At 41.2% G+C, this 25053-nt stretch overlaps 1 protein-coding gene across 5 annotated transcripts in view; it reads left to right on the top strand.

Moving 5' to 3' along the window:
- The first annotated feature begins 1168 nt into the window (after nucleotides 1-1168).
- Nucleotides 1169-25053, top strand: part of B3GALNT2 (beta-1,3-N-acetylgalactosaminyltransferase 2) — a 65698-nt gene continuing 41813 nt past the window's right edge. For 2 of the 5 annotated variants that reach the window (XM_006075487.4, XM_044942041.2), the window contains exons 1-4: nucleotides 1169-1468; nucleotides 13881-14028; nucleotides 19466-19566; nucleotides 23680-23873. In XM_006075487.4, the coding sequence (XP_006075549.2) occupies nucleotides 1357-1468; nucleotides 13881-14028; nucleotides 19466-19566; nucleotides 23680-23873 (555 nt within the window). In that variant the 5' untranslated portion in view covers nucleotides 1169-1356. Of the gene's footprint in view, nucleotides 1469-2616; nucleotides 2669-12047; nucleotides 12248-13880; nucleotides 14029-19465; nucleotides 19567-23679; nucleotides 23874-25053 lie in introns of those variants that run through there. The other 3 variants (XM_044942043.2, XM_044942044.2, XM_044942042.2) reach the window with 3 other exon arrangements.

Raw genomic sequence — 25053 nt, 5'->3', positions numbered from 1 at the left:
ATTGGGTTGGCCAAAATGTTCCTTTGGTTAGTGAGCATGTTTAATAGAGTCCTTGGTAGAAATGAAAAACGCGTCTTTTATTTTTACTTAAACAGAAATTTTTGGTCAACCCCGTGGTTATTTTCTGTTTCCACAATTTGGGAAACCTTAAATAATCGGAACACCATAAGCTAGGCGCTCGTTTTCACCCTCTCCGTCTTAACATTGGTACCCTGACCATCTCGCCCCTTCACTCACTGCCTCAACCACGGCACTCGTGCGTTTGACCAGAGGCGAGCCGGAGGGGCCAAGTCCTCAGGCCGATGGGCAGCACTTCGTCCCTAAGGAGCGCTGCAGGGGTCCTGCGCACAGGGGTCTTGGAGCCCGTGTTGTCCCGGCGCACGTACTGCAGCAGGTGTGCCTGCATCTCGTTCTACTTGCAAGTTCCCAGAGCCAGTTGGAAACCGGGGCACGTGGAATTTTACCCTCGATTGGACCGTCACTGTCGTACTCCACAATTGAACTCCTAGGCGCGATCTTAGTCATCGGAGTTCCTAGAGGACAGGACAGGGCAAAGAGCCGGGTACACGTTGCACCAGGACTAATACTGGATGATTCACAGCTGAAGGCAACTGGGCTGCCTCGCCCCGATCTCTGCGCCAAGGAGACGTCAGCAAGATCCCATCGCCCACACAAGACTAGCGTTCGGCAGAAGGAAGCCCTGTGTGATTTAAAGGAAGAGTACTCCTTTCCATCGCCCTTACACCTTAGGCTGTCAGCACACAGTACCTCAGCTGTGTTTCCCTCTCTGGGTAAAGGCGGTCCCGGAGTCCTGGGTGGCCCGGCACTACCTCGGCTTGGCCATCAGGGGGCAGTAGGCCTCGAGGAAGGTTGCGCATGCTCAATGTGGGGCCTCGCGCTTCGCCTTTGCGACCGCCGAGTGACGGAAGCGAGTTCTTGGGATTATGGGAAATATGGTTTCTCAGCCCCGGGATGATTGGTCTACTCCTTGCTTGAGCCCAGGGCGGGACTTCAACTCCCGGCTACCTGGTGGGAGCGGGAGGGGATGCGAGAGAAGGGGGCGGGGCAAGAGAGAGAAAAGGTGGGCGGGGCTGGGGGAAGGCCCAGCGAAGTGGGCGGGGCTCCGGCCGGCTGATCCTCCACCGCCCGCGGTCGGAGGAACGTGAGTCGCGGGCCCTGGAGCCGAGAGGAACCTAGACGGCAGCGGGCGCGAGGGCGGGTGTCCCCGGAGTGGTCGTGAGGGAGTTGGCCGCTGCCCCTGGGCCTCCCGACTTGCAAGTCCCCTCTCTCTCCACCGGGACGCGGGAGAGCCCTGCGCGCGGCGGGGGCGCGAGGTGGAGCCGGCGGGGGCGGCCAATGCGAAACTGGCTGGTGCTGCTGTGCCCGTGTGTGCTCGGGGCCGCGCTGCACCTCTGGCTGCGGCTGCGCTCCCCGCCGCCCTCCCGCGCCTCGGGGGCTGGCCCGGCAGGTGAGGACCTGGGGCCGGGCCGGGCGGCCCCGAGGCGGGGAGGCCGGCTCCGAGACTCCTGGCGGCCTCCTCCGCGGGTCCCGGACTGGGGGGAGGGCGGCCCTACGCGAAGTTCCGCAGATGAAACAAATAACCCTCTTTATCCGCGGGGCGTTAACATCGGGCAAACTTGAGGGCGCTTCCCACCTCCCCGCGTTTCTCAATGGCCACAAGGCTGGTGCACGCGACCGCAGGTCCTCCGGCTGTCCCCAGGCCTGGCCGGGAGCAAAGCCCCGTGGGTCCTTCTGCCCCGAGCGGCAGCTGCTCAGCCCAGCGCAGGGCTACCAGGTTGCTTTTTTCCTGCCCAAGTTGTTGGTCTTATTCGGTCAAGACTTTGAGGTCTTCGGGCCAGGGATCAAGTTTGTGCGTGTTTTAAAAGGTGGCTGGGTTTTGCTTTTAAGGAATAAGTTTGCTTTAAGAAGGTACTGTACTTTGTATTTTTTGAAAACTCTGATGTAAGTCTGTTGAACAAATTTAGGCATGAAGTAGGGAATGGCTCCGAGTGGAGTTGCTCCTGGGAGTTTCCTTTGCAAAGCCTGCTAATGAAACATACACGAAAGTACCGAGTTCTTTACCTATGTTAACCGTTTGCTCTAAAAGTTATTCTTTCGTGGGAAAACCTTTGTTCATGTTCGCTTCACAGCCTGATAAATAGAATGCTTTGCCCACAGCACAGTGGATTTGCTGTTAATGAATTCCACCGCTCCTAAGACTTAAGGTTTCTTTTTTTTCTTGTCTTCTTTTTTAAGGGCTTGCCCTAGGACATATTATTTAAAGAAGCCTGGAAGGCTGTTGTAAAGATGAGATAATAGTCGTTTTGGTTTTTAACTCCATTGGGAATTTTTTTCTTACCACTTTTCCCCAAGACAGTTGTTTGCTTGTGCAGTATTTTTAAGGATTAGAATTGAATATTTGCAATCCTGAGATGGCTCTGTGCCTTAACTTAGAAGTAGAAAGTATAGAAACTAATTTGGCAATCCTCAAAGCAGTCTCATTGTTATAATTGGAGTTCTTTATTCTGGTAACACTCTCTTAAAATCCTTTTCTCTTAGACAAGCTACAAGCTCTTTGAAAAGACTATTTGTGTGACCTGAATAGAATTAAGATCCTATTTAAATGATTTAATGAAAGTGCAGCATTTCAGGACATTTAACTTAACAGGTTAGGATTTTGGTTTTGTTTTATTTTTTTAGACTTTTGTAAATGGACCTGAGGAAAGAGTGCTATATATAGAGAGAGAGAGAGAGCACTATATATATAGATGTGTGTGTGTGTATATATATATATAATGCTCTGTAAGATTCATTGTGTTTGTATTTTACAAGTTGTTTTTTTGGTTTGATGAGTGAGCTCTACTGGAATTTACTTTTAGAGTGTACTTAGGATATTTATGACCTAAATATCTTTTAGGGTCCATAAACAAGCAAAAACCCTGTTTTCTTTTAGATGATAGCCATTCTGACAAGTGTGGAGTGATATCTCATTGTGATTTTGATTTGCAGTTCCCTAATGATTAGGGACAGTGTTCTTGCCTGGAGAATCCCAGGGACGGGGGAGCCTGGTGGGCTGCCGTTTATGGGGTCGTGCAGAGTTGGGCACGACTGAAGCGACTTAGCAGCAGCAGCAGCAATGATTTAGGGATGTTGAGCATCTTTTCATGTGCCTATTGGCCATCTGCATTTCCTCTTTGGAAAAGTGTCTCCAGTTCTTCTGCCCATCTTTTAATTGGGTTGTTTTTTGATGGTGAATTATATGAGCTGTTTATATATGTTGGATGTCAATCACTCATTGGTCACATCATTTGTAAATATTTTCTCCTATTTGGTAGATTGGCTTTTTGTTTCTGTCAGTGGTTTCCTTTGGTATGCAAAAGCTTTTAAGTTTAACTAGATCCCATTTGTTTATTTCTGCTTTTATTTCCTTTAGGAGATGGGTCCAAAAACATTGCTGTGATTTATGGCAAAGAGTGTTCTTCCTGTTTTTTCCTCAAAGAGTTTTATAGTATCTAATCTTACATTAAATTATATGTAAGATTATATACTGTGGTGTTGGAGAAGTCTCTTGAGATCCCTTGGACTGCAAGGAGATCCAACCAGTTAATCCTAAAGGAAATCAGTCCTGAATTTCATTGGAAGGACTGATGTTGAAGCTGAAACTCCAATACTTTGGCCACCTGCTAGGAAGAACTGACTCATTTGAAAAGACCCTGATGCTGGGAAAGATTAAGGGTGGGAGGAAAAGGGGATGACAGAGGATGAGATGGTTGGATGGCATCTCCAACTCGATGGACATGAGTTTGAGTAAGCTCTGGGAGTTGGTGATGGACAGGGAAGCCTGGCGTGCTGCAGCCCGTGGGGTACAAAGAGTCACACACACGACTGAGCGACTGAACTGAACTGAATCTTATATTGGGTCTTAAATCCATTCTGAGTTTATTTTTGTTTATGATGTTAGAGAATGTTCTAATTTGGTTCTTTTACATGTAGCTGTGCGATTTTTCCCAGCACCACTTACTGAAGAGATTTTTTTCCCATTGTCTCATCTTGCCTCCTTTGTCATAGATTAATGGACCATAAGCGTGTGTGTTTATTTCTGGGCTCTCTGTTCCCACTGATGTGTGTGTCTGTTTTTGTCCCACTACCATACTATTTTGATGATTGTAGCTTTGTAGTGTAGTCTGAAGTCAGGGAGCCTAATTCCTCCAGCTCTGTTCTTCGTTCTTAAGATTGTTTTGGCTATTTGGGGTCTTTGGTGTTAAAAATTATTTGCTCCAGTTCTGTAAGTTTTACGGCTTCACATCCAACCCTCTTGATGCTTGTCTTTGTTCCTGGAGCTAGTCCCACCGTGCTCGCATTTTCTCATAGTGCTCCCAGCTCCCAGCCCCAATGGCAGCCCTTTGCCCTGAGTTTGCACTGGGTCTCTCTTGTGGTACCTTCCACTCAAGTAGCCAGTCTTCCCTGGACCACTCTTGGGGGTGAGGGAGTTCCCCCTTCCTATTTTTTTTTTTAAATTCCTGTGGGCTCACCTCGAAGTATTAAAAGTAACTTTGTAAACAACTTTTTTCTTTTTCAGAGTTAAGTTTCCCCCCTCCATTAGTTTTGATGGTGCCTTATCTGCCGTCTTGTGAGACCAGGCTAGGTTAAGGAAATTAGGAAGGAGACCTTGGAAAGGGTCTCACAGCTCTCAGTGAGGAGTTCAGTACTAGTGTGTAAGTTAACTTTGACTTTAAATGGATATTGTACATCCAGTCAAATGGTAAATAGAGTATTTTAATCTAAGTGAAACCTTGGAAAGTCCTAACTATTCCTTTTGCACTTCTGGTACTTTTGAAACTGAAAACAAAAGAAGCATCTCAATTGCTAAAATTTCCCACAAATCCTTTTCTCATTGTGTTGTCACCAGTTCAAACTAAAACATTTGAGCATTTTTACATTTCAGCCCTTATCCCTTAAGCCTAAAGTGAGAGAGAAAACCCAAAAGTTTGTTAGTATTCATCCCTGGTATTTACATTTTAAGTTTCGTTTTAGTTCTTTTTTCTGCCTCTTTGTCTTCAGTTTCATTAAGTCATGGCAGTATTTTTCAAAAGGGAGGTATATCTCCCCTGAATATTAAAAAAGGCTCTCTAACTTGCAGCTGACTCTGCAGATGTTTGAGAGCTGCTTCACTGCCAACTCCTGTTGTAGGTGTGGAATTTAAGCAGTAATCAAGATAATGTCCCTGCCCTCATGCAGTTTACAATTTTGAAGGGAAGACAGAACATAGGAAAGTAATTATTAAATGTCATAGGGGAGAGTGATGAGTGTGGTGGCAAAAATAAAGCAGCGTAAGAGGACAGAGAATGGTGTGCTGCTGTGTTACGTAGAGCGATCAGGGGAGGTCGTTTGAGGCCGCAGTTGGGCAGGAGCCTGAGTGCACCGAGTCAGGTGGGTTAGTGCCTGGTGCTGTTCTAAGGTGGGGCTTTCTAGGTGGTGCTGGTGGTAAAAAACCCGCCTGCCTATGCAGTAGACTTAAGCAGCGCGGGTTTGATCCCTGGGTCGGGAAGGTTCCCTGGAGGAGAGGACGACAACCCACTCCAGTGTTCTTGCCTGGGGAATCTGTGGAGCCTGGCGGGCTGCAGTCCATAGGGCCGCAAAGAGTCAGACCCGACTGAAGCGACTTAGCACACGGGCACGCTGTTTTAATGACCTTGAACAGGTGAAACCTGGTCAGAGAGAACAGCTGATGAAGAGCAAGCAGCTCTTCTATTGTGAAATCCCACACACCTAGGGTGAGGAGAGGACCGTGGAGGCATAGACAGCCATTTGAGCTGGAGAGTAACAATACAGGATTCCTCAGTTTTAACTTACTGCTTTTGGGTTGTGCCTTAGCAGGAATTAATTTAGCAGTTAACTTAGAAAAATGATGTGACAAAAGAAGTCTTTTCTCTCTAGGATATTTGGGAAGAAGGAAACCAAGACAGGAAAGAAGCATAGCCATTCAACAAATCCTTAGAGCACTGGGTTTTTAGTTTCAGCTCTCAAGGTATTCATAGTTTGTTAAATGGAAACTGACATGGGGCAAGTAGAAGGTCAAAGACAAATTGAGCTTGCTTAGCAGTTTCGCCGAGGGCTGGTTCATCTGAAATGATCCCTAAATGCTAAACTTGTCTCAGCACTTCTGTTGTTTCCTTATTTATAAGATGATAACCTCATAGGGTTATTGTGAAGATTCTGTTAATAAAACACCCAGAACAGTGCCTGATTCATGGTGAACACTTCGTGAATGTTAGAGAGGAATGGTGGTTTGATGGAGGCTAATGCCCATGCTAGTGAGGTGTTTTTTATTGGCATCTGAAATTGGTGAGAACGTGCTGCTGGTGTGTATAATGATTGTTCTAATCAGCAGATCTGTGGTGAACTTACATGTTTTCTTCATTTTCTAGGTTTCTGCCTATCTGTGGTTGATGTCATCTGAGAGCAATCACATAAGAGTGGAAATTTCAGTCTCAGTTTTAAGGATCTGTGAGCTTATTTTGAACACTCAGTTCTGAATTCTACCTCCACTGGTCTTTAATAAAATTTTGAATGTCAACTTTCAGTGCAGAGGCTAGCAGATTGCCAGACTCTCAGGGTGTACTACATACTAAAGAAGAGAAATGATCATTGCTTTTGGGGAGCTTGTGTGTAGTTTTAATGATTCTTGACATTATGAAGATTTGTTTATTGCTATATGTTTGCCATCTAAAGCAGTGAATGTAGGAAGTGCTCAGTAATTTAAAGGAATGGATCAAGAGGATAAAACTGGCAAAGTATGAATGGATTTGTCATTCATATACCATCCATTCACATTCCATGATTTAAATTTTTTACTTAAGTAAAACAAGCTTCTTATAGAAAAATTTGAAATTAGTTAAAAAAAAAAATGAAAGAAAATGATCAATACTGGGCAGTTTTTGAATGTACATACATAAAACATGTTTGGGGAATTATTTAGTATTAAAAGATTTTTGATATGTATATTCAGAAAAGTGCACATAAATGTAAACTTGATGTAATTTCACAAACTCAGTTTGTTGTTCAGTTGCTCAGTTGTGTCTGACTTTGCAACCTCATGGACTGCAGCATGTCAGGCTTCCCTGTCCTTCACCATCTCCTGGAGCTTGCTCAAACTCAGGTCCTTCGAGTTGGTGATATCATCCAGCCATCTCGTCCTCTGTTGTCCCTTCTCCTGCCTTCAATCTTTCCCAGCACCAAGGTCTTTTCCAGTGAGTCGGCTCTTTGCATCAGGTGGCTGATGTATTGGCGCTGCATCATCAGTCCTTCCAGTGAATATTCAGGAGTGATTTCCTTTAGGATGCGCTGGTTTGATCTTGCAGATCTGCAAGAGAGCCTCAAGAGTCTTCTCCAGCACCACAGTTCAAAAGCATCAGTTCTTCAGTGCTCAGCCTTCTTTATGGTCCAGCTCTGACATCCATACATGACTACTGGAAAAACCATAACTTTACTAGATGAGCCTTTGTCAACAAAGTAATGTCTCTGCTTTTTATTATGCTTTCTAGGTTTGTCATAGCTTTTCTTCCAAGGAGCAAGTGTCTTTTAATTTCATGACTGCAGTCACCATCTGCATTGATTTTGGAGCCCAGAAAAATAAAGTCAGCCGCTGTTTTCACTGTTTCCTCATCTATTTGTCATGAAGTGATGGGACCAGATGCCATGATCTTCATTTTCTGAATGCTGAGCTTAAGCCAACTTTTTCACTCTCCTCTTTCACTTTCATCAAGAGGCTTTTTAGTTCCTCTTCACTTTCTGCCATAAGGGTGGTGTCATCTGCATATCTGAGGTTATTGATATTTCTCCTGCCAATCTTGATTCCAGCTTGTGCTTCATCCAGCCCAGCATTTTGCATGATGTACTCTGCATATAAGTAAACAGGGTGATAATATACAGCCTTGACGTACTCTTTTCCCAGACTGTAACCAGTTCGTTGTTCTGTGTCCATTTCTAATACAAACTGAATACACCCAGTTAATCAGCACCCAAATTAAAGACAGGAAAACTGCCAACACCTTAGAAGCTTCCTTTGTGCTCCCATGGCCAGGAGTGGTAACAGGATCCTAATCTTTAATGCAGAGATTTGCCGGCTTTATGTGCTTTATGTAAATAGAATCATATAGTACATAGGGCTTCCCTGGTGGCTAAGGTGGTAAAGACTTTGCCTTCAGTGCAGGGGCCTTGGGTTTGATTCCTGGGTCAGGAAGACCCCCTGGAGAAGGAAGTGGCTCCAGTAGGAAGGAAATTCCCACTCCAGTATTCTTGCCTGGAGCATTCCATGGACAGAGGAGCCTGGCGGGCTACAGTCAGGGAGTCACAGAGAGCTGGACACAGCTGCGACTAACACACTTTATGTACATAGATCTCATAACCTGCTTCTTTTCATAAGATGTAGAACAATGTTTAATGATTTGTTTAAAGCATAATGTCGGTGGCTGTGTAGTATACTGGCATATGCATACACCATAATTTATTTAACTAGTGCCTTGTTCATTGTATTCATGTAGTTTGCAGTTTTTCATTATTAAGAAACGACTCTGTGATGAATAGAGGTCTTTTAATGCATCACCGGTTATTTCTTTAAAATGTATTTTTAGCTAAGGACAAAAGTTACAGAATTCTGAGGTATTTGATGTGTCATGGGGAAATTTCCTGCAGAATACTATACTGGAGTACATTCCTGTCAGCAGCATAGGAGAGTAGCCTTTTCCTGGTAACAACTGCCTGTATCAAAATATCCATCATTAGGGCATTGTCATTTAAGAAGATATTTGTCAGTTTGGATGTAAGAGAAAACTCGTGTCTTATTGCTGTCATTCAAACTTGGCTTCCAGTGACGTTGAACTGTTTTTCATAGATTTGTTGGCTCTTTACATTTCTTTTTCTGTGAATTATCTTTTTTTGCCCATGTTTACTTTTTAGTTGGGTTGGGTTGTTTTTTTTTCCCCCCAATTTTCAGACATGAGAATTGAACAAGCTGCCCTATGCTTGGAACACTGAGCAGAGGTGATGAAAAATGCAGAAGGGGACTGGGAAGTTGGGCTGCGTTCTTACACAGCATCCACTTGGAGGGGTTTGTGTGTGTGTTTAATCTTGGTTGCGCCATGCAGCCTGCCGGGATACTGGTTTCCTGACTAGATGTCAAACCTGGGCGACCGCAGTTAAAGCGCTGAATCCTTACCCCGAGGCCACCAGGCAGCTGTCTCCTTGGAGTTTTATACTGTGTAACACAGTATTCACAGATGCGTTGCGCTGATCTACGTTGGTGGTATGTGGTAGAAGAAACCACAGGCTTTTCTTTAAATTGGGGTATAATTGACTAACAAGCCTCAGTTCAGTTGTGCAGCTGAATGATTTGATACATGTATATATCCTGAAATATATATAGCTAACCATAATATATTTAGTTAACATCTGTCACCACGCATAATCACAGTTTTCTTTTTCCTGTGATGAGAACTTTGAAGACCTACTCTGTTTAGCAACATTTAAATACAATGCAGTTTTGTTTTGCTTTTTTTGGCCCTGCTTGTGGAATCTGTTTTCTGACCAGGGATTGACCCCAAGGCCCCAGCAGTGAAAGCCTGGACTCCTAACCACTAGGCCACCAGGCAACTCTCTACAATACAGTATTATTAACTGTTGTCATCGTGCTGTATTTACAGCCCCGGAACTTATTTTATAACTGGAAGTTTGTACCTTTTACCGTTTTGCCTACCCCCATCCTCTGGCGAACACCAATCTGTTCTCTATGAATTTGGTGTTTTGTTTTATTAGTCTGTCTTTGTCTGACTTGCTTCACTTAGCATAATGCCCGCAGGGTCTTGAGTGTTGCTGCAAATGGCAAGATTTCCTTCTTTTTTGTGGCTGAGTAACATTCCATTGTGTGTAAAGAATACATTTTCTTCATTCACCTATCAGTGGACACTTAGGTTGCTTCCATATCTTGACTATAGAAAACAATGCTGCAGTGAGCATCCCCATGTTCACTATCATGCCTATCATCTCCATTCTTGTCCTTTCTAGTGGAAGTTTTCATTTCCTTCAGATAAATGTCCAGAAGTGGTTTTGCTGGATCGAATGGGAGTTCTGTCTTTAATTTTTTGAGGAACCACCATGCTGTTTTTCATAGTGGCTGCATCAACTTACATTCCCACCAACAGTGCACGAGAGTTCCCTCTTCCCTACATCCTCTCCAACATTTATTATTTCTTACCTTTTTGATAATAGCCATGCCAGGAGGTGTGGTGAGATTTCATTGTGGTTTTGATTGGCATTTCCCTGATGATGAGTGATTTTGAGCACCGTTCACATAGCTGACAGCAGGCTGTATGTCTTCTTTGGAGAAATGTCTATTCAGATCCTCTGCCCAGTTTTAACTAGGATTCTGTGGGGTTTTGCTATTGAGTTGTATGAGTTCGTGATGTGTTTTGCATATTAATCAGATATGATTTGTAAGTATCTTCTGTTCAGTTGGTTGCCTGTTCACTTTTTGTTGATGGTGTCCTTTGCCGTGCAGGAGCTTTTTAGGATGAGGTAGTCTCGTTTATTTTGGTTTTTGTTGTCTTTGCTTTTAGTGTCACATCTAAAAAAATTATTGCAAAGACCACCATCAAGGAGCTTACTTGCCTGTGTTTTCTTATAGGACTTTTATGGTCCTACATTCAAGTTTTTAATCCATTTTGAGTTGATTTTTGGGTATAGTGGTCAGTTAGTGGTTCCGTTTCATTCCTTTGCATGTGGCTGTCCAGTTTTCCCATTTCATTTGTTTAAGAGACTGTCTTTTCCTTGTTGTGTATTCTTGGCTCCTTTGTTGTAATTGAATGGACCATATATGTGTGGGTTTATTTCTGGGCTCTCGATTATGTTCCATTGATCTGTGCGTCTGTTTTAATGCCAGTACTGTACTGATTACCGTAGCTTTATAATATGGTTTGAAACCAGGCAGTATGGTGTTTCCAGCTTTGTTCTTCTTTCCCTAGATTGCTTTGGCTATTCAAGGTCTTTTGTGGTTCCATACAAATTTTAGGATTTTTTTTTCTGTTTCTGTGAAAAATGTCCTTGAAATTTTAATAGAGATTGCACTGAATCTGTTGATTGCTTTAGCTAGTATGGACATCTTAACAATATTAATGCTTCTGATCCATTAGCATGGGATATCTTTTGTTTTTATGTTTTGCAGTTGATTTCATCAATATCTTATACTTTTCAGTGTACAGGTCTTTTGCCACCTTGGTTAAGTTTATTCCTAGGTATTTTATTCTTTTTGATACAATTAAAATTGGGATTGTTTTCTTAATTTCTCTTTCTGATAGTTTGATATTGTATAGAAGTACAGTTGACTTTCGTATATTATATATCCTGTAATCTTACTGAATTTATTAGTTCTAACAGAGTTTTTCGTTTGAGTCTTTAGAAAACTGTTTTCCTGGAAGTAGAAGTTCTCTAAAGGCAAAAATCTGTCATGTACTTCTCTTCTGCAAGAAAAAGAGAAATGTATGTGAAGTTACACAGTTCAATAGAAGCAACTTAGACATGGATTAGAAGCAGAGAGGATTGGCAGTGGCAGAGAGAGGTGAAACAAGATCAAAAAGTACTTTACAGCGGTAATCCGTGAGATTTTCACATACCACATGGTTATCTTTGTGTCTGTTTATTTATTTTTAGAAAAATCTCAAGAGGTCTGGGTGAAACCATTAGGATACCCTTATAGGTCCAAGTGAAAGATAAGAAACTGAGTTGATGCTTTGGCTAGAATTAATGTTGAGAAAGAGAGATCGGAGAACAATTTTAAGGAGATTTTGTGATCAAGAAAAGGTTGAATTATGTCTCATGTAATCCATCTATAAAAGATCTATTTTGATTACTGATCCAAAATAAGGTAGTGGTGTTTGGCATTTAAAGAGATGTTTCAGTTATGTTGAAATTTTTGTGCAGCAGCTTTGTTTTCTTATGATGTCAATAACTGAGGCATTTGGGATACGTTTAAATTTTCCTCTAATCTTTTAAAGCTTTTTAATCTTTTGAGAAGACATTTTGAAACAGATGAAATAAAGCATCTAAAGACTTTTTGGTGTCAGTCTTCTCTGATGAGGAAACTGAGGCCCAAGGATTTGAATAGCTTCTTACTGATACTGCGGCAGCATGTCAGCTCTACGGTCAGTCAGTTATGTGTGGATGATTGCATTTGCCTCACTGCTGTCCATAAAATGTACTTACTACCAGTATTTCTCTGATAAAGGAGGAGGAGGGAGTGGGTTGTCATTGCTAATTTTACATAAGCATTTAAATCATTGTCCCTTGAAGAAATAACATAGTTTTGTTGTCTTTTGAATAACTAGATCCTATGGGATATAAAAACATTGTGTTTAATGTAGTAACACTCTCCGGCCTTCAGTGATTTATTTTTGGAAACATTTTGGATGAGTTTTCACCACTGGAGAAAGATGAAATGGGATCCCTAATCAGAGCTATGTATAGGCTTGTAGCTTACAAGCTTTGAAACTGCTGATGATAAAAAGGACAAAATATCTTTCTATCTTTTTCTGAGGACAGATTTTTAAAATGTAATCTTGCCCATTAAATGACAATAGAAAATGAGTCATAAATATGACAGTAAAAATAATGACTTGTCACTTGTTTTTTTTCCCTCAAACTAGAAATGTTTCAGGAACTTCCCTGGCAGTCCAGTGGTTAGGACTCCAGACTTCCATTGCGGGGGTTGTGGGTTCAGTCCTTGGTCAAGGAAGATCCCATTTGCTGTGTGGTGCAGCCAAAAAGTAAAAGAAAAAAAGAAATGTTATTTCCCCTCTTTAGACTAAGTGATAAATGTTTGCTGCTTGTAGAATTTATTGGCATAAATAAGGGTTCTGATTCTTTGCAGCATGGTAGTCCTTCAGCTTTATCTCCCAGACTTAGTAACCAATATTAATGTGCGGCTTCCCCTTTGAAAGCAAATTTGTTGTTGTTAGTTGCTTGATTGCCTGCTGTTTGCCTGGTACCAAACCAGGACCTTTATACACATTATCTTGTTTAATTTTTACAACAACTCTATGAGAAGTATTATTACACCCATTTCTACTTAAGGAAACTAAAGCTTAAGAAGTTAAATAACTTTTATAGCTAAAGAGCCAGGATTCTGACTATAGCTTAATTGGCTCTTGCTGCTCACTGCTGTGCAGTTTATGCCACATTGACCTTCTGAACTGATTCTCATGAGAAACATCTCACTTGTTTTTAAGAATTGACATGCATGCTGTGCTGCGCTTAGGTGCTCAGTCGTGTCCGACTCTTCTGTGATCCCATAGACTGTAGCCCACCAGCTCCTCTGTCCATGGGAATTCTCCAGGCAAGAATACTGGAGTAGGTTGTTATTCCCTCCTCCTGGGGATCTTCTGAACCCATGGATGGAACCTGGGTCTCCTGCATTGCAGGCGGATTCTTTACCAGCTGAGCCACCAGGGAAGCGCATGAATACTGGAGTGTGTAGCCTATCCCTTCTCCAGGGGATCTTCCTGACCCAGGGATTGAACTGGGGTCTCCTACATTGCAGGCAGATTCTTTACCAGCTGAGCCCAGGGAAGCCCTACATACGTACTTTGTGAGCACAAATACATATATAGGTGTGGAAACAAAACGGCTACACCAAAATGTTAGTAGTGGATATCTCTTGTTGGTGAGTTTATGAGTGCTTTAAAATTTTTTTTCTTTGTATTTATTTGTCTTTTTTTTTTTTTTTTACAAGCATCAACATATATTATTTTGTAATAAACGTTTGTATGCTACATATTGGACTTAACAGTAATTGAGACGTGACATTTCAGCTTATTGTTGCTTATTTCTAGATCAGTTGGCCTTATTTCCCCAGTGGAAACCTAATCACTATGACGTGGTGGTTGGTGTGCTGTCAGCCCGCAATAACCATCAGCTTCGCAATGTGATAAGAAGCACCTGGCTGAAGCATTTGCTACAACATCCAGCGCTAAGTCAACGGTAGGTTCCTTGAGTTCACACCTTGCCTGCCATATTGAGTGAGTGTTCTGAAAAACCTCTTCTTGGATAGTCAGAGCTATTAATTCAGATATGTGGCCTCTTTTTCCCAGGAGAGAGGACTATCTCATTTTGCTTTTTCTCCGTGTAGTTGAGCCCCAAAAGTAAACTTAACCAAGATTTTAAGCCAAAAGATAGTTGGAGAGGAGTATATTCCATATTCAGAGGTTCACATACCTAGTTTTTATAGATACCTAGTTTGGTTGGTTTGTTTGCTTTTTCTTCATTGGCTTTTGGGTTTTTTTTGCTTTTATTTAGAAGAATGGTCCTTAAAAGGTTCTGTTCCAGAGTAGTTTTCTACTAGATGGATTTGTGTCTAAATATGCTTTTGACTGACTTCACAGAAAGACATTTAGTTTATTTCTGTTCTGTGGTGGTTTTTAGTTGTGTGTGGTCTACAATTTGTATAGTTTGCCGTCCTCTTTTTTTCTCAGCCACCCTTCCAGACTTGAGCTTTGATAGCATGTCACATGTTGTTGTGATTTTTTTTTTTAATTTGACTTTGTATTGGAGTACAGTTGATTTATCTGTTTTTTTTTTTTTAATACTTATTTGGCTGTTGGGTCTTAGTTGCATTACACGGGATTTTTTGTTGCAATGTGCAGGTTTTTGCGTTGTGGCGCACAGGCTTAGTTTAGTTGCCCCATGGCGTGCAGGATCTTAGTTCCCCAACCAGGCATCGAACCTGAGTCCCTTCCAATGCAAGGCAGATTCTTGGACCACCGGACCGTAAGGGAAGTACCAGCATGTCATGTGTTGGCATTAGATGGCTCAGTTATCGGTTAGGAGCCCAAGGTCTTCGTCTTCTCAAGAAAAGCAGCCTCTGAAGATTATGCAGTGAGGGGCTAGTGAAAGAGAGGCAGAGAAGTGTGGACTTGTAGTTGTGTGAAGATTCTTCTGTGCTTGTGTGAGGTCACTGAGAAGCAGAGAAGGCCCTCAGGATCGTATACAGCCGGCATGCTTGGGACTGAGTAGCTATACGAGGGAACTGTGGTTGTGAATTTTCTCATCACCAGTAGTGAAATTTATAGATTTCCTATCTTATTCATAGCAGCTTCCATTCCTTTTCAAGACAGGTTTCTCTAGTTCATGATCGAAATGATGATAGAAGGGCCTCGGGATCATCACTGCTATAGAACCACCTTGAAAACCTGCACTTCTGATTGCCTTTCCCAGCTCGGAAAATTGCTTCCACCTTTGATCCCTTGTTTTATTTTCCATACTGTAACTAGAATGATCCTTTTAAAAATAGTCAAATTATGCCAATTTTCTGCTCATACACCTCCACTAACTTCTCTTCTTGCTCAGAGTGAAGTCCCAGGTCTTTTTTGTGGCCTTTGGCCTTACCTGCATCTACTCCCCCTGCACTGGCCACCTTGAATACCTTCAGTGTGCTCCTGCCTCAGGGCCTTTGCACTTGCCATTCCCTGCCTGTGCCCCTGTTCCACGCATGTCCTCATGGCTCACTTCCTCACTGTCTTCAGGCCTCTACTTAGATATCACCTTCGCAAGCAGTGCCATGTTAAATAGTACCATTCCAACTCTGTCTTCTCTTACTGGACTTATTTTTTTTATGATATGTATCACAAGCTAGCATGTTTATTATACTTAGTTGTATATTTACAAATTTTGTCTTTCCCCACAAACTGTGTTTTATGAGAATAGGGGCTTCAGCTTTTTTCACTGGTATATTTCCAGCACCTGGAACCTAACTTGGCAGAGTAAGACACTCAACAACTATTGAGGGGATGATTGAGAGCTACATATAATGAGTAGAATTAACATTCAGTCTCTCATCGATAGTTTATTTGCTGTCATAGCATTAGGGCTTTAAATTAAGTAAGCTTGGTGATTTGTTTTATTAAAATGATGGGATATCTATGTAAAAATAGGTATTAGCTAAATACTTTTTCCTGGGGCAGAGTAATTTTGTGGACCTAGTAAGACTAAGGTAGCTTAAATTCTGTAAATATCTGCAATAATTTAACACATTTGTTCATTTCTGTTTGTACTTTTATTCTAAACAGCTATATTCTAGTTTGTAAAAAGTATTCTGGCATAATTGGCTGTTAATAAAAGAAAGCCTTTGCATTTCTGTGGTTATGGCTTACTTTCAAGTCTTGTATTTCACTGAAGGAGCCAGACTCCACATACATTTCAAGGACTCTATTTAATTAAAAACCTTTGTAGTGAAGCTGTAAGTTGTCAGTTTCTCAAGTGTTTATTATCCTTTGTGCAGGTGGTATGCTATGTATAGATATATCCAGTACAGCCTGAGTCTTTATGGGGGCTTGGAGTTTAGTAGAAGGAAATAGATGTAGTAGTGTAATAAAATGTTATGTGTGCTGTGATATCAGAGAAGGCAATGGCACCCCACTCCAGTACTCTTGCCTGGAAAATCCCATGGATGGAGGAGCCTGGTGGGCTGCAGTCCATGGGGTCGCGAAGAGTCCGACACGACTGAGCGACTTCACTTTCACTTTTCACATTCATGCATTGGAGAAGGAAATGGCAACCCACTCCAGTGTTCTTGCCTGGAGAATCCCAGGGACAGGGGAGCCTGGTGGGCTGCCCTCTATGGGGTCGCACAGAGTCGGACATGACTGAAGCGACTTAGCAGCAGCAGCAGCAGGAACCAGACAGTGTGTTGAGAGCTCAGGGGGTGGGTGAGACTCATTTAGACAAGGACTGCTAAGGGCTGAGCTAAAGTGGTGACTTTTTAAGAAAATAAGGCTACTGAACGTAGAAAGAGAAAGAGAATGCTAGAATATTTGCTAGTTTTCTAACTTGGAGAATAATGAAATCATCCATCAAGACAAAAAGTGCTAGATGAGAAGAGCAGGTTTCATGAGAAAGGAGCTCAGTTATAGATTTGTTGAGTTTGAGGTACCTGCAGTCAGGGGTGTGATGTTAAATGTTTATCCACTGGCTATCTGAAGAAAAGCATGCTTATTTGTATGTATATGTTTGTTATAAACTTTATTGATACAAAGGCTGTGTAGTATATAATTGACAGAAACTAATGTTTATAAAAGTCTCGGACTTCATATAGCCAGTTGATTCTCAGAGTGTTTTCATCATTTGCCAGACTTTTGTATCTATAACCGGCTTGTTGCTGCAGTTGACGAGAGTATAATTCTGAGATGAGTATTTAAAGGTAAACTAAGATGCCAGCCGTGGCGCGTGACAGGGCGCTGAGTCAGGGCAGGGAGCGAGCTCTTTGCTGAATCAGATCATAGGTTTTGAACAATGGAAGAGTATTTCCTCAGTTTTCTGTGCTATTCACTGTGGAATGGCCACAATTTTTGTGTGTGTGTGTGTTTTTTTGTGTGTGTTTTTTTTTAAGGCTTTTATTTTATTTTGGAGGATGAGATGGTTGGATGACATCGACTCAATAGACATGAGTTTGAGCAAGCTCCGGGAGTTGGTGATGGACAGGGAAGCCTGGTGTGCTTTAGTCCATGAGGTTGCAAAGAGTTGGACACGACTGAGCAACTGAACTGAATCTTTATTGGGAGACTAGTTGATTTACAATGTAGTATTACTTTCTGCTATACAGCAAAGTGAATCAGTTATACGTGTATCCACAAGTTTTAAGTTTAATCTGAATTACTAACATTTTCTCCATCACTTTACGTCTGGACAGTCAACAGAACAATAAATCCAGCCTTTATTTGTAGTGCTTGCTCGTTTCCATGGTGTAAGTATTACCACTGTGGCCAATTTCAAGCTACATATGTCTCTAGACACAGACTTGGGGAAGATCAGCAGTGGCACAGCATCGTAATATCCCCACCCACAGGTACAGCAGATACACATAACCTCAGGAGCAGAGATGATAGTGAAATAATTAAGACAGGATGAATCTGAGCATTTGTATCATTTGTTCTTAATATAATGCATTTAATTGTAAGCTTATATAATTTAATTTTTAATAAAATCTGTGCTTAATAACCAGCTCACAAAATTCTTGAAAATTTTATAGTCGGCCCTCATGGCACAATGGGAGCAGGCTGTAGGACATAGCTGTTTGTGGGCCATCTAGCTGAAAATATACGATGAATTTGTGAATCTTTTCCTTAGAAGATGGGTCCAAGCTAGAGATGCTAATTCAGGAATCACTCCCAAGCTGGTTGAAGCCTTAGGAATAAATATTGTCCAGGGAGGGACTTCCCTGGTGGTCCAGTGGTTAAGACTTTACGCTTCCACTGCAGAGAGCTTGGGTTTGATCCCTGGTCAGGGAATTAAGATCCCAAATGCTGTGTGACGAGGCCAGAAAAAAATGTCCAAAGAGAGCAAGGGAAAAGAGTGAGTTGAGTGAGAAGTGATCCAAGGGCAAAGCCCAGGGGTGATGTCCACTCAGTGGACAGGCTGGGCTGGAAGAGCTTGGAGCCACCGAGCAGGGCCACGTGAAAAAGGAAGAGAGCTTTCTAAGGAGAACTGCACCCTCCAGGCTCAGGAAAGCCAAGTAGGGAAGGGTAAGGAGTGTTGATCAAGCAGCAGATCGGTAGTTATATTCGTAGTAGACATCTCTGTGGGCGTGGTGGGTACTGAAACTAAAATTTTGTGGTATAAAATGAGAAGGGAAAACCAGAGGCTGCAATTTTAGTTTTTCCCTTGTAGGACTTCACTGTAAAGGAAAGAAAGGATGGGGACAAGGAGGGAAGGACGGTGGATAAAAATTAATGTCAGGACATCATTATACTTATTATGTGTAGGGAAGGAGCTGTGGGTTACAGGTGGCTAGTGAAGCAAGATCTCAGGAGAAGTCCTCTCCTGGGATAGTAACACTACTTTTTTATTATTATGATTTTTATTTATTTATTTTTTGGCTGTGCTGGGTCTTTGTGGCTGCACGCGGGCTTTCTCTGGTTGTGAGCAGGAGCTAATTTCTAGTTGTGATGCACAGGCGTCTCATTGCGTTGGCTTCTCTTGTTGCTACTCATGTGGGATCTTCCTGGACCAGGGATCGAACCCATGTTCCCTGCCTTGGCCTAGAAAGGCTACTGTTGAGTAGAAGGAACACTTTCTGAAAGAGAAGGAAGTGAGTGGAGAAGTTCACCGATAGAGACAAGTTTTTAGGTGTGGGCATGAGAAGTTGGCTTTACCATAGTTTGCAGTTAAATGGCCTGAGTGTCAGCTGGTGGCCAGGCTTGCCCTAATATTGTCCTGTGGTAGAGGGCTTCCACATCAGTCACTTGGCAGTTAGCAACTTCTGATTTGCCTGTTCCCCCTTTTTGCTAGACCAAAAGAATAAAGTTAGAATTAATCCTAATAAATACTCGTTGTCTCAAAGTAAAAGCTCTGAAATGGGCATGAAGAAGCATGCATGTGCGAGGTGAAGATCAGTAACTGATGTTAATGCCAACACATCTCTCAGTGTCCTTGTGAAGTTCATAATAGGTGCTCATGGCTGCACTGTGCCTGTGGAGGACAGGGAAGATCCTTATTCCTGCAAACTACTCAACATCACGAATCCAGGTAAGTCTTTTCCTCAGCCCTACCGCTGCCGTGTACAATGGTCTTCCCTTACCCACGGGAGATGCATTCCAAGACCTCCCCCGGCCCGTGGATGCCTGAAATCTTGCATAGAACCAAATCCTATGTACACTGTTTTCCCCTGTTCCTCCATAGCTGTGATACAGTTTAATTTATAAATTAGGCACAGTAAGAGATTAACAACAGTAAATAGTAATGCAACAGTTATAGCAGCATACTGTAATAAAAGTTATGTGAGTATGATCTGTCTCTCAGAGTATCTTACTTACAAATTTAATGCTTTTTCCATATAACTAAGCGCTTATCACACATGGCCATAACTTTGGCAGTTTGAATTGTGACAGCACAATTAACATAGATTTCTTTTTCCTCCTTCACAGTTTCACAGATAGACTATTGTTCTTATGGTAGATCTTAGCAACTTCAACTATGATGTTTTTTCCTTCCCTTATTCAGTGGAGAGCTTTCACTTTTTCACCTAAAGGAAGCACTTTCTGGCTTCTGTTTGGCACATCTGAGTTGCCAGCATCACCACTCTTGCCCTTGGAGGCCTTATTGACATAAAATAAGGATCACTTGAACACAAGCACTGCCGTGCGTGGATGGTTGACCAGATAACCCAGACGGCTGCTGAGTGACTAATGGGCAGGATGTGCTGGACAAGGATGAATCACGCACCAGGCAGGGTCAAGCTGGATGGCTCAAAGTTCCATCATGCTGCTCAGAAGGGCCCGCAGTTTAAAACTTATGAATTATTACTGGAATTTTTCATTTAATGTTTTTGGACAGTAGTTAAATGTAGGTAACTGAAAACTTGGGAAAGCGGAACTGCAGTTAAGGGGCGGGGGGACTACTGTGCAAATTTGATGTTAAGGAAGAGTTGTTGAGATAAATAGTATAGCAGTCTATTTTTGGCAGACTAAAATCAAACTTTCATCGAAATTTATCTTTCCTCCTTTCTGACAGACTAACCACTTTGTGCGTCTGTGAAGATTCCTTATGAATATATATATGATTTTAGGATTCAGGAGAGTTTATTTTTCAGTATGGTTCCTACACGTCTGGAAATTCCTTGTGTGTAGATAAATCCTGAGTTAGTAAAGTTTAAACTTGCAGAAAACTGCTAATTTCACCAGCCTGTTGATTTATAATAGCCTTGATACAGATCTTATGAATCACCTTTCTCTAAGAACTATTGCCTAAGGTACAAAAGAAATAGTAAAAAAAAAGAGAAAACACAATAATTTTATTTTATTCCTTACAGTTAAAAATTTGTGGGAGCTCTGATAAGATTAAAGACAAGTGGTCCTAATTAGGTTCTCTGTGTTGCCAGGGAAACAATTTTAGGAAGGTGATAACTTTATACCTTTATTTATTAGCATTTCCTATTATGTTCAGCTCTGGTTCTGAGGGAGGTTAAACTTCCCCCCATCTTGAATCTACTGATTATGACTTCAGGTGTTTTAAGACCTGTCACATGTGTATAATTATGTGCACTTTGCCTGTGTAGGTAGCAGCAGAGTAATGGTTAGGAGTAAGGGCTCTGTAGTCAGGCTTCCTGGCTTTAAATCTAGGCTGTGCCATTTCCTAGCTGTATGGCCTTCAAACAGTTATTTACCACTTGCAACCTCAGTGTCCTGATCTGTAAACTGGAGGTAAAAGTATTATACTTACCCCGTCAGGACTGACGTGAGGATGAAATAAGTTGATACATATGAAGTATTTAGTTCTGGGATATGTTCGGTGTTTAATACTGTTATTTTTTTGAAAACCCGCCTTTTTATAAAATTGGGTTGTAATCAGCTTTTTAAATAAATTGGACCATATTTTCAGGTCTGTATTGTGAAACAGATGTTTCTTACTTAGAATGTCTATGAATTTGGTTAACGTTGTAAGTAAAGTTTTACGTATAATTGTGCTTTTCTGGGGAGAGGGTGACAGTGACCGTCTCCATTTAACATTCGCTGAGGTCCCAAAGGGGCCGCGAACCTAATAAAACACTGTATTACCCATGATGTAAGAGAACAGATTATATTTGAAATTCAAATCCAGGCCAAGCCAAATTTAAAGAAAGCTTTAACCAGACTTTCTATTATTTTAAGTGCTGTTATTCATTAATAGTAAAGGAGTGAAGATTTTCATTAATAGAAAATTTTCATGTATATAATATTTAGGTTACCAATTTGTAAAAATAGGTATAGCTAAATTAGTATTTAGAATCTAATTTTATCGCTTTGATTTAAATGGCATTTAGATTTATTTCAGTACCTTAAGGTCATCATGAACATTAATCATCATGATACCCTGGATGTATAGAAGTTTAATTAATAGGATTATCAGAGCAGCAGGCTATCTTGTGTCCAGATGGCTTGAAGTTCAAGGTACATTTGTTTTAGATAGAAAATAATTTTTCTAGATGGTTATAATTTTATTTACACATTCTCATTTATAAAATATATACATATTATTGTCAGTATTAAGATTAATACTTACGGTATTAAGTATTAATATTAAAGTATTAAGTATTAATATTTTGGTATTAATAAGATTACATTTTATTTTCAGATACACAGAAATTCTGTTTTCTTCCCACACTCTAGTGGATCATTTGGGTAAGTGTGGGAAGAAAACAGAATTTCTGTGTATCTGAAAATAAAATGTAATCTTTATTAATATTGAATGTCTTGACTGACAATATGTGTATATTTTATAAATATATATGTTATAATCTTTAATAGATGTGCTTCACTTTGGATATCCTATTTACTGAAAATATTAAAGAGAAAAATTTTTGTTATTTTCCAGTATATTTGGAGTCTAGACTGTCTGGCCAGTGCTTGCCCCAACCCATGACAAAATCTGTATCCTCCTTTTTTCCCACCTGCTCATGTTTGTAAGTGGGTAGGAGCCAACAATTCTATTTAGTCCTATTTTATTGAGCAGCTACTAAGCGTAAAATAGCACACTAGGAACTCTAAGGTAGGGATCCAAATGATCCTCTGCAGTGTGGGAAGGAAACAGAATTTCTGCTTGTCTGAAAATAAAATGTAACCTTAATTAATATTGAATACATTGACAATGCATATATATTTTATAAATATGAGTATGTGTGCAAATGTTTTTAACTAACAGGACCTGCATCAGGGACTGTGTGACCTGCAGAGTTGGAAAATCATAGCTCTAAAACATACAAAGAATGTAGAATAATCTTTTAAAATAAGTTTGTAGATTCTTTCTCAAGCTGGCATTGATATTTTCAGCCATATTAACTGTTTCATGTAGTCTATCCTGATTCATTTATGGTAGCTGAGAAAGTCATCCCAAAAGGCCTGCTTTTGTCATTGATTAGATTCTGGGGGAATAGAAAGAGCACTGAATCTGAAGTCAGTAGGTATGGGTTTGATTTCTGCTCTGTCACTTGCTGTGACCTTAATCAGATACATCTCTGGAGCTCATTTTCTGACTGTAAACTGGAGATAATGCCACAACCACAGAGGGTAGTTGTAAAGATTAAATCTGATGGTATGTGGCACATGGTAGGTGGTCAGAAATGCTGTGCTTAATGTGTTTATCTTTGTCAGTACTATAGGCTAGAGCTTTCCAGTGCTATTTGAATTGATTCCAGTTACTTTTGTACAGTCATAACTGCCCGACATCACAAAAAGTGCTCAACGTGCAGTAGGATTTTTGGAATTTGCAGAGCAAGACTAAATGTACTCATTATTTATGACTGCAGTTAGTACTGTTTTAATATCACCATTTATCCAACCTTTCCCCATTTATCCAATCTTTAATATTCCCCTATAGTGTTTATACATACAGAGGCACATATGCATATGCAAAAGTTTATTAAAGTACCTCTAATAATTATTTTGCTAAGATGTGGCTGAAAATTTTGTTCTTAACAAATAAATTGTTGTTGTTTTTTTTTTTTTTTCTGAAAGCAGTGTTTTTCTGAAGCACTTTAAAAATGTATTGCCATTTGTGAATCTAGATAACAAATCTAGATTTTGCTATCAAGCATACTTCATATTGGTAAAATAAAAGATTGTGTTTGATTGTGTAAAACTCCTTTTCTCATTATTACTTCCTTAGTTCTGAATCAGGAGATTGAAGCATTCAGTTTTTCGGAAGACACTTCATCAGGGCTGTCTGAGGACCGAGTTGTCAGCGTGAGCTTCCGGGTTCTCTATCCAATTGTTATTACGAGTCTCGGGGTGTTTTACGACGCCAGTGATGTGGGTTTCCAGAGGAACATCACTGTCAAGCTTTATCAGGCAGAACAGGAGGTATGCGCTGCTTCGTACATGCTTTTCCCCATTTTTATTTTTCAGAATCATCAGCTTTTTCCTTGTGGCAGTGCGTAGGTTGGGAGACTTCCAACTGTCTTCCCTTATGATTAGACACATTGTAGTGTAGTGTATTATAATGCTGGTTTGAGAAGAGACTACTGATGAATAAACATGTTATACCCAGGAAAGGAGGAGTTGGACCAGATTAGAAATTTCCAACCTAAAATCCCTGAAAGCTTAAGGAATTTAAAAAGCTGTTGATAAGTATTAAATATTTGGGACTCATAGGTGTAAGCAAGTATGATTGCCTCTTCCTTCCAACCCTGAAAGTCTATCAGCATAATACAGGCTAACAGATACATCAGACCTTTTTTATAATAAGAGCATAGAGGAAATAAAAGTTTAAAACAGCTGGGGTTACTGTTTCTGATATTTGAGGAAACCCATTTGTTTCCTCAAATTTGTTCAGAGTTTGTCTGAAGGAGTGTAGCAAGGCATTGTATTTGAAAAGATCTGTCCCAGGACTTTAAACTATAGAAATCTTAAAAGAATTATACAGTGAGTGCTATATATCCAGAGAAGGAAATGGCAACCCACTCCAGTACTCTTGCCTGGAAAATCCCATGGACGGAGGAGCCTGGTAGGCTACAGTCCGTGGCGTCGCAAAGAGTCGGACACGACTAAGCAACTTCACTTCACTCACTTCATACTTTCTCACTGGAGGAGGAAATGGCAACCCACTCCAGTATTCTTGCCTGGAAAATCCCATGGACGGAGGAGCCTGGTAGGCTACAGTCCGTGGCGTCGCAAAGAGTCGGACACGACTAAGCAACTTCACTTCACTCACTTCATACTTTCTCACTGGAGGAGGAAATGGCAACCCACTCCAGTATTCTTGCCTGGAGAATCCCATGGACAGAGGAGCCTGGCGGGCCATGGTCCATGGAGTCGCAGAGAGTCGGACATGACTGAAGTGACTAAGCACACACGCACACCATATATCCACCAAGTAAATTCTACAGTAGTTAACGTTTTGCTGTATTTGCTTTATGACATCTCTTCAGTTCAGTTCAGTCACTCAGTTGTGTCCAACTCTTTGCGACCCCATGAATCACAGCACATCAGGCCTCCCTGTCCATCACCAACTCCCGGAGTTCACTCAGACTCACGTCCATCG

The sequence above is a fragment of the Bubalus bubalis genome, chromosome 4 (assembly GCF_019923935.1).
Source record: "Bubalus bubalis isolate 160015118507 breed Murrah chromosome 4, NDDB_SH_1, whole genome shotgun sequence".
NCBI classification, from domain to species: domain Eukaryota; kingdom Metazoa; phylum Chordata; class Mammalia; order Artiodactyla; family Bovidae; genus Bubalus; species Bubalus bubalis.
Note: the sequence above shows the minus strand (reverse complement) of the source record. Positions and strands in the feature narration are given on the sequence as shown.